This window comes from Daktulosphaira vitifoliae, unplaced genomic scaffold, assembly GCF_025091365.1.
Source record: "Daktulosphaira vitifoliae isolate Bord-2020 unplaced genomic scaffold, ASM2509136v1 Scaffold_4, whole genome shotgun sequence".
Taxonomy (NCBI): domain Eukaryota; kingdom Metazoa; phylum Arthropoda; class Insecta; order Hemiptera; family Phylloxeridae; genus Daktulosphaira; species Daktulosphaira vitifoliae.
The window spans coordinates 8377668-8387220 of NW_026099575.1; the positions used below are offsets into that span (position 1 = coordinate 8377668).

At 25.4% G+C, this 9553-nt stretch overlaps 3 protein-coding genes across 3 annotated transcripts in view; 1 reads left to right on the forward strand and 2 right to left on the reverse strand.

The window, feature by feature from the left end:
• Positions 1–9553, reverse strand: part of LOC126904488 (sperm-associated antigen 7) — a 186647-nt gene that overhangs the window by 63236 nt on the left and 113858 nt on the right. The window lies entirely within an intron of this gene.
• LOC126904483 (uncharacterized) overlaps positions 2349–9553 on the reverse strand; it is a 122646-nt gene continuing 115441 nt past the window's right edge. Inside the window, exons 2-3 of the mRNA XM_050683558.1 lie at positions 2694–3272; positions 2349–2588 (exon numbers count right to left, since the gene is read on the reverse strand). Coding sequence (XP_050539515.1) covers positions 2545–2588; positions 2694–3272 — 623 coding nt within the window. The 3' untranslated portion in view covers positions 2349–2544. The remainder of the gene's footprint in view (positions 2589–2693; positions 3273–9553) is intronic.
• LOC126904475 (trimethylguanosine synthase-like) overlaps positions 6498–9553 on the forward strand; it is a 112220-nt gene continuing 109164 nt past the window's right edge. Inside the window, exon 1 of the mRNA XM_050683527.1 lies at positions 6498–7354. Coding sequence (XP_050539484.1) covers positions 6532–7354 — 823 coding nt within the window. The 5' untranslated portion in view covers positions 6498–6531. The remainder of the gene's footprint in view (positions 7355–9553) is intronic.

Genomic DNA, 9553 nt, shown 5'->3' on the forward strand with positions numbered 1-9553 from the left:
CTATTTTTGTATGATAATTATGGGTTTTGTATTTTATTTTAATAGAAGTTGATGTTGCTTTTGCAATTATCCATCAATTTTTTTAAATTAAACACTATCTACAGATTTGCATCGAAGCGTTTCTTATGATAGTGATTTTAATCACTGTCAGATTAAATCTATACTGGACCCTACTATGCAATGTCTCCACTATGCCGCGACCCCACTGTGCTACCGTTTTTATTATTTAATAATACCAAATAATTTTATTTTCATCATGATTGATGTTACATTAATGTGTAATGAATTAAAAGTAAGTTAACTTTACAATTTTGTTCATGTTTCGAAGCTCAACTGTATGTTACAAAGCTATGATTATTATATAATTAAAGAATAATAATTTATTATTCTCAATTAAAATTTCTGTATTTAATTAATTTATTATAAATGCTATAGAGATTATAATAAACGGAACATTTTCAAAAGTCAAAGAAAAGGTTGTAATTTTAAATCCCCCCTGTTTGAAGATAAAGGGTTAGATTTATAAAAAATATATGCCAAATGATAGGTAAGGACATTAAGCATCTATAACAAAAAAAAAATTTACTGATCCATACATTTCCCGAAAAGTTATAGCATTATTAAGTTAAAAATATAAAAACCCAGCACAGGGGGGTCGAGCACAGTGGTGACGTGGCATAGATGGATCAAGTATATTGATATCTGACAGTGATTAAAATCATTATCAAAAAAAAACGCTTCGATGCTAATCTTTAGATAGTGTTTAATTTTAAAAAATTGGTGGATTATTCCAAAAGCTACATGATCTGCTAGTTCATTATTAATATCCTAATTAAGATAAAGTATGTCGAATGAAAAAGGGATTACTAAAAAATATTATTTCTCATAGAAAAATAATGTTGATCCATACACTTTTCAATATGTCATAGCATTATAAAGTTAAAAATGTAAAAAATAAAATCGAGAATTTTCACACAATAATAGCATTTGGTAGCTGTTTTCACCGTAAAGACAAAATAAAGTCTGAAATTTAATTTAAGATATATATATATATAAGTGTCAGACTTTCCGGAACAATTTAAAAAATTAAGTTGAAAAAATAAATTTTTTCTGAAAAAGGTGTCATTTTAAATCCCCCTTGTAGGCAGGTTAAGGGTTAAATTTATAAAAAAAATATACCAAATGATAGGTAATGACATCAAGCATCTATAAAAAAAAAATTATATTGATAAGTTCATTTTTGAAAAAGTTATGGCAGTTTCTAGTAAAAAAAATTGAAAAAATTTCGAAAATTAGTGATTTTTAAATTTGTAATTTTTTTGGAGGTTTCTCCTATTTACGGGGAAAAAGGGAATTTTTTCAATTTTTGAGGGTAATGTCTTTGTCTAGATACGATTTGAGATCTTTTGACGTATCATTGAAAGAAATCGGTTCGGTGAGAGCTGAGATAAAGTGATAATAGACACAAAAAAAAAAAAAAAATAAACATATCTTAGTAAAACCAATACCTTCTCAGCTTCGCATCGAAGCTAAAAAATTACTTTTAGTCATAGTGGAATTATTTAATTAAAATATTAGAATATTATTAAAATATTAAATTAGTATTTATTAAAATACTATAAAGTATTTTAATGTTATCTTAATTATGTATTGCGACAATACTGACCGTAAGTACTGGCTACCATTGCTGTTCGAATACCATCGGAGTACTGATACCATTTAACCCCAAAGTACTAATTTGCCTTGCCTTGTAGGACTTGTGCTAATTATTGAATATTGAACAAATTTCAAATGTAAAATAAGTGGCATTATGATTAATTTAATGTTGAATACTATAGTATAGTAATTTAATTATAATTTCACTTGAATACATTTAAATCTAATATAATTATAATTAATCAAGGCAACATAAAAGAAAACAGGTAATGTCGCTAGTATCGAATTAACTGATCCTAAATACACCGTCTACTAATTTTATGTGTCAATGTAAAGTGGTGTACATTTTTACAATGTAAAAATGGTTTTAAATATAAAAACATCATCTAAATTAACCGAAAAACATGTATAACATTGCATTTTTATGATTTTAAATAGGCTCACTTTGTTTATTTAGTTTTAAATTAGAAAAAAAATAAAATTTGTGTGTTTGATTTTTTAGATGAAATTAAAAGAAAATTTCCTGACATAACGTCAAAAGACGTGTTATGTGTTCTCATGTTCTTTTGGTATGTACTTTATCGTACTTGCTGTGAATATACTATATTGCAATAATAACGTAATTCCAAAGCTTTCAATAAAAATTTAAGACATATCATTTATAATCAATGCCTTAATTACAGAAATTTTAATTGAGTATTATAAATTATTATTCAGTAATTATATAAAAATTATAACGTTGTAACATACATTTGAGCTGCTCACTTGAAGAAAATTGTAAAGTTAAATTTAGGTTTATTTAATTTCACATTAATATAAAGTCAATTACGTGAAAAAACAATTATTTGGAAATATTAAATAACAAAAAAAAAAATATTTTTTAGACATTCATAAAGATAATTTTAAATTTAATCCATTAGTATATTCTGAATCTATAAAAAGAAAAAAAATTATCATTAGTAATACTGAAAGTATTTTCCTACGAACAATAACATACTATATAACATTAAAATACTATGATGTATTCTACTATTTACCTTTTAATATTTCTGCATGACGTTCTATAGAGGAATAGAATTGATCTTGCAATTTACTTAAAGAACTTGTTAAATCTACATTTGGAATTTTTAATTTAATTATATAACAGTATTGGAGTTGATAAAAAATTCCGGTTATAAATCCATCCTCTGGCATCATTACCAATTTTGTACAGTTTATAAAACGATTAAAAAAAACATTGCTGAGGTTAATGAAATTATATTTATCTTTATTCAGTTTTTGAGATTGGTTATATTTATTAAACATTAAAATTATTTGATTAATCGGATCTTTACGTAAACGATAATCACTAAATTTTTCTGATAGAAAATTGAAAAAAGTTGTGGCTTTATTAAAATGATGATTAAACTTCTCGTGATCATTTGATAAGATGAATATAATTTTAGCTGTGAATACACTATATTCCAATAATAATGTAATTCCAATGCTTTCAATTACATTTCTAAGCCAAACTATGGCTTCCATTGGATCGTTATATTCTTGTATAGCTTGATCCGTAATTTCTCGTAAGGTTCTTCCAACAACAGGCGTACGGTAAGATAAACGAGGAGCTGAACCTAAATATTCTTTATCCAAAGGTACAGGATTATCAATGTCTTCATTTAGGTAGAATTCTTCGAAGTTTTTGACTGAAATTTTAGCACTAGTATACACAGTACCATTATTTAGTTTCAAAGGTAACAATGTCTCGTGGTTATGTATATGTTCTTTTGCGACATCAAGTGTTATATTGTTCATGTCAATTTGCACACACGTACAGATTTTAGCTAAACAAATTAACAACAATGCATAACTAATTAAAATCATGTCGAAGAAAATTACAAAAAACTATGAGTGAAAATCTAATGTAGATATGCCGAAGAGAAAAAATCATTACAACAGAATTTTAGACATACGTGGTCTTCTTAAATCAAATAAACTGTTTTTACATTTTTCCGTAAATAAAAATACTAATAATATATTTTTCATAAATTAAAGGCAAATATTAATTTATATTTAAGTAAAAAAATGACAAATTCATTTGCGTTTTATTTACACATTACAATAAGTAATTGAATTGATTGTGTTTGTTAAAACTATCTTTTTTTTTTGATATTATATTTATATGTCATTTTAAGTTTATTAAACATTTTTTACATACAAATTTGTTGATATATTTAATAATGTTTATTGTTTTATATATCTTTTGTTTGAAATTTTGCTTTATAGTTAGCTTAATGTTCAATTGTATTTTTTCATATGCAATTTTTTTTTTTTTTATCCACAGAGTGTATATTAGGATACTATTTTACAGTTGCGCATAGTACCATATTTTTATAGTTTATCAAGGAATAATATATGTTACATATACTAAAGTTATGCATAAATTTCAGGATGGTTATTTGTATATAAGTTTGCACATTTATTATCAGAGTAGTACAGTATTAATAAACTTATTTATTTCATATATGATATTATTAGTCTATAAGTTTATCGTAAAAATTGGTATCCGTCTATGACAATTATGCTGTTCAACATTAAATCACAGTAACCAATATTATTATCAAAATTAAATTTTTTCACATAATATTAAGAATAACTTGTCGAATTTTTTGTAATTATTTTATAATAAAAATACGATTATAATAGTTAGAATATTAATAACTTTGTTTATACCAGGGGCGTATGTAGTATAATTATTAACACATGTACTAAATATCACATATATATGAATAAAGCAAAAAATCATCTAAGGAATGTTTCCCTGAAGAATCATAATTTGTGATTAGAATTAATTAGTTTTAGTAGTAGTACTTTATGCCTGTGTACCCACCAGCCCTAAGGGACTATGCCAATTACCTTTCGGTAACGTGTAGGCAGTTGAGGTACAGAGTAATACTAAACTTATAAAAAGAGTATTTTTGAAGTGCGCTATATCCGTCGACAAGCCAGTTCTAGAGCTAGTAGTCCGGGTAAAGTTCATCATAAAATATATAGTCCGTAAGATAGGAAACTACACCTTGGAAATATTCTCTGCGTGTGTACCCGCCAGCCATAAAGGACTATACCAATTACCTTTCGGTAACGTGTTAGGCAGTTGACGTAAAGGATAGTAAAAGGTGTATTGAAATAATATTATTAAATAATAATAATATTAAATTATTAAAAAAGCTGTCCTGGTGGATTTTTTAGATACATCTAAATTAATCAACAAAAATATATATAAAATAGTTTTTAGATATTTTTGAAATGAATGAAATTAAATTATCATATATAGTTTTGATTTTACGAAATACATGTGAAAAGTCATGATTTAGTAGCTTTCATAAATTCTTTTTTCCGTTATTTATATAAATTATTTTTACTATAATAATCACCATATAAACACTGTAATTTCAAAGCAAATAAAAATAAAATGAATAGAATTAGTAAACACTTATTATTTCAATTTTTAAATGAATAAAAATATATGACTGATATTTTATTCAAATAATTATATGAATAGGAAAATTAAATAATGTTATGGGTAACATTTTTCTTATGATTCATTAAAAATTTTCATTTATGGTATATTTTTTGGAAGTGAATTGTACAACAAGACGCAGAAACTAACATAAAGATTCATTTAGACATATTTTTGTCTTACTATTTTGTTTTTTAAATAGTTATATTGATTTTGGTTAATCGATTCGATTCATTTAGTAAAAAACAAAACGAGTATTATATAAAATAATGCATTTAAGACGTGATCATTAATTATTTTTCAACTTGATATTTTTTTGCAAAAAACTGTTAAGAAAATGATATTGTTTCAAATACAATATATTTTGAATAAAATAAAACTTATTTTCCGTAAATTAAATCAAAGTATAATGTTTAAATACAAATTTATTCATTTTTTATGTTGCAAATGAAGTATTCAAAACATTACCAATAAATATCTTGTCTTGAGTTTATTCATATTATTAATTTAAATTAAAAATACATAGTTTTACATAACAATAAGACGTTACAATAAATCGTGACAAGCGCCACAATTATCTAAGACACTAAATTTGCTTATTTGATTTAAATTAAAGTAATTTTTTATATTTATGTTCTTAAAAAAAAGTAAACTTATTAGAAACGGCGTACTTAGGCAAAATAACTCCCATGGTCATTAAATGACATTTTATGATCTGACATTTTATTTGTAGTTCTATTTTATTTCTATATGTCCAATGTTCTAATTTATAGTAATTTTAAGTTTTAAAATTCAATAATTCAAATAATTTTGTAAAAATTATTGCAAAATTAATTTATGGCTAATTGAAAACAACTAAATAGTTTGTTAAAAAGAAACTTAAAATGTAGAATAAAGATAAAAATAATAATAAATACTTTCATTTGAATTTCACAGGAGTTTTAAAAAAATTGTAAATATTTCATTTAAATATGTAAAGAGAAATTGATGAGTCGAAATGTTTTATATTATTTCATTAGGAAAGAGGGTGTTGGTTGTAGACCTTAACTATGAAATCAATGGTACTCATTGAGGACAAACGTTGTAGACTTGTAATTCAAAATAACATATTTTGTTAAACAAATGTTTTAATTGTTGGCCAATTAAAAAATGTTTTATTATATTAATTGGCTGAAATAATATGAAAAAAGGCAAATTAGTTTTGTATAAATAGGATAAAAAATGCTGTTTAAATTGACACCGTTTGGTGATTTTTGCTTAAGTTATTTTTTGTCATAAATGAGTACGTATATTCTTTAAACACTTTAACTGTTACATTTTTCAAGTATATCTAAAATTTTTTAAGTTTTTTGTGTATATATTTATAAAAAAATATGGATTCGCATTTGTTTTTCGTTATAACAACGTTGGTGATATATTTTATAATTCCATTTCAAGTAATCAGAGATATTATGTTTATTGCATTGGCAGTTGTGTCGCTGCAGACTTTTTTGGAGATGAAACTTTTTAAGAAGAAAATAACTTCAACTAAACCAGTAAAATCCATTATGAATAATCGCTGCCCAGTTTTGACTACACATCCTATTAATTTGGAAACACCTATTTTGACAAAAAATTCAATTTTAGAAGACAAATTTACGGGAACTTCGATAATTGAAACCGAAAAAGAGCCCTCAAACACTAATACGAACATTTCATTACTGAATGATGAAATTCAAACCGTAAAAAAACGAAACCCAGAAATTGTTACAAAAACTGAAATTGAAAAAGAGCCCACTAACATTCCTACAGAGACTTCTGCATTAGCTGATAAGTCTTTTAACTCGGACATAATACAGTCAAAAAACAATAATTCAACACAATTATTTGATATAGTGCCAGGAAATATTATTACAACAAATCAAGAAAACAACACCTTAATAGAAAATTCACTCAAATTTAATAGAATACAGTCTAAAAAATTAACAGAAAATATTATAACATCTAACACTAACAGTGCGTTGCTATGTAAAAAAACTGAACTTTTTACTTCAGAAGGCCTGGAAAAGACTAAAGTGAATGGAAATTTACAACGTGAAAATAATAACAACAAAAATTCCGCAACTAGAACTCGGCCTAATGATATTAAAAAACATTTATGGGATAAGAGGTACTTATTGTTTTCAAAATTCGACGAAGGAATCATGATGGACAATGGTAATAAAATTATTATTTCAACAAACTTAAGTGTTTTACTATATTTGACGTTTTTTTTTTTTTTTAGAATCATTTTATTCAGTTTGTCCCGAAATCTTAAGTACACACATAGCGTTAAGATGTCCAGGCCTACACGTCGCTATGGATCCGTTTTGTGGTGCTGGTGGTAACGTCATCCAATTGGCCAAAAGATACAAACAAGTAATCGCTGTGGATAACGATGCTAATAAATTGGAATTTGCGAAAAGAAACGCTGAGATTTATGGAGTCAGAGAGAAGATAACATTTATACTGGGAGATTTCTTTGAAATCGCAGAATCCTTAAAAAAATATAAGCCACAGGTCATAGTGACTTCTCCTCCATGGGGCGGCCCTTCGTATAAGAAACACGAAGTGTACAGTCTCGAAAAGCATATGTGTAGCAACTACGAAGGAGGCGGTAAAAAACTCTTCGACCTGTTGAGAAGCATTGCTCCTAATGTAGCACTCCACATACCTAAAACTACAGGTCGAAACGAGGTAAATGATTTAAATTTCTATAAGTAAATCATAATTGTAGTTAATGTCGATCAATTAATTTTCTAGTTGATACAATTTGGCAAACAATTCGATCTAAACATGGAAATTCAGCATAATTATATTGACAATAGACACGATTCCATCACTGCGTTTTTCGGCCGCTTTTTCAACATGAACACTAAATACTTATCCAACGACAATAAACTTTACACTAATAAAAAATTCTTGAAGTATCCAGAATCAGCTGATAACTATTAATGTTAAATATTAATTCACTGATTTGAATTTTGATATTTTCTAATTATTGACATTATACTGATAAAAGACACATACAAATTTCGGAATATTCTAATTTTCACGTTAAACATACTACCGATTTTCGAGTAAATATAAATACCTTATAATTCTTAAATTTTTGTCGCAGCATGCTGTCGGATGACATATTTTACTGAAAAGTAAATTTAAATCATTGTATTCTCATTATATACATTTCATTAGAAAACATATAATTTTTTTTATGTGCTTAATTTGTATAACTTGAATTCAATTTTTTAATGATTTTAGTTTTATATTTAATATTTTTACTGTATATACTATATTAAATTACTCTGGAATTTATTTTTATGATCAAAAATAAGTAAATATACTTTATTTCTATAAATTGTTTAACACAAAATATTTGTTATATTGTATTCTATAATAAATAATTATTATAAAAAATCAAATGCTTCTAGTTATTTTTCGACAGATTCATTTGAAAATATTTTATTGATATATTATTTAATTAATTTTTAAAAAGTTGATTTATGTTGGATAAAAATTAGTAGAACATTTTTTTATGCTTATAATTGCTGTTGTATAAATTAATCATCATCGATACAATTATTTTATTGTTTTAATGCTTTTCGTGTACCTTAAGCGTCAAACTTAAATGTTAAACCGACACTAGTATTAGTTCCGATAAAATAAACCGATAAAATTCATTAGATGGTTTATTAAGTAACATATTACCAAAAATTTTTGAATATTATAGAATAGTAGTAGTAAAATTATTCAAATTGTAGTTGATACCTATTGTCATATCAAATTTAATTCGACAACATACACTTAAAAAGTATAAGAGATATACAATTTGAATTGTCTTAATGGAGAAATTTGGTTAAGCAACATTTTATTGTAAAAGGAAAATTTTTTTTTTAATTTTGAGGGTAATATCTTTAACTAGATATTAGTTGGGAATATTTGACGTATCGTCAAAACATATTGATCAAGTAAGGGCTGAAAAAAATTAATTAAAATTAATTTAATAATATTAAAATATTAATAATAAATTTCTTCTCACGAAGGGAGACTACAGTGATTGGGTCGTTGATATTCAATGAAGTTCTTCAATCTAATTGAGATCAAAATCGAACCATATTTTAATATTTTCTCATTAACACATAAAAAATTAAGAAAAAAAATGCGAGTTCGAACATCATACCGTGAGCGTATGAGACTATTATTGTCATCGACGTGGCAACCGTACATCGCATATGTTGGTAACTAAAAACGGACAATTTAAGCTAGTTCAAAAAATTCATATTGGAAAACGTATAATATTAAAAAAAAACGGTAGCACAGTGGGGTCGAGGCACAGTATAGACGTGGCATAGATGAGATAAGTATAGATGATATCTG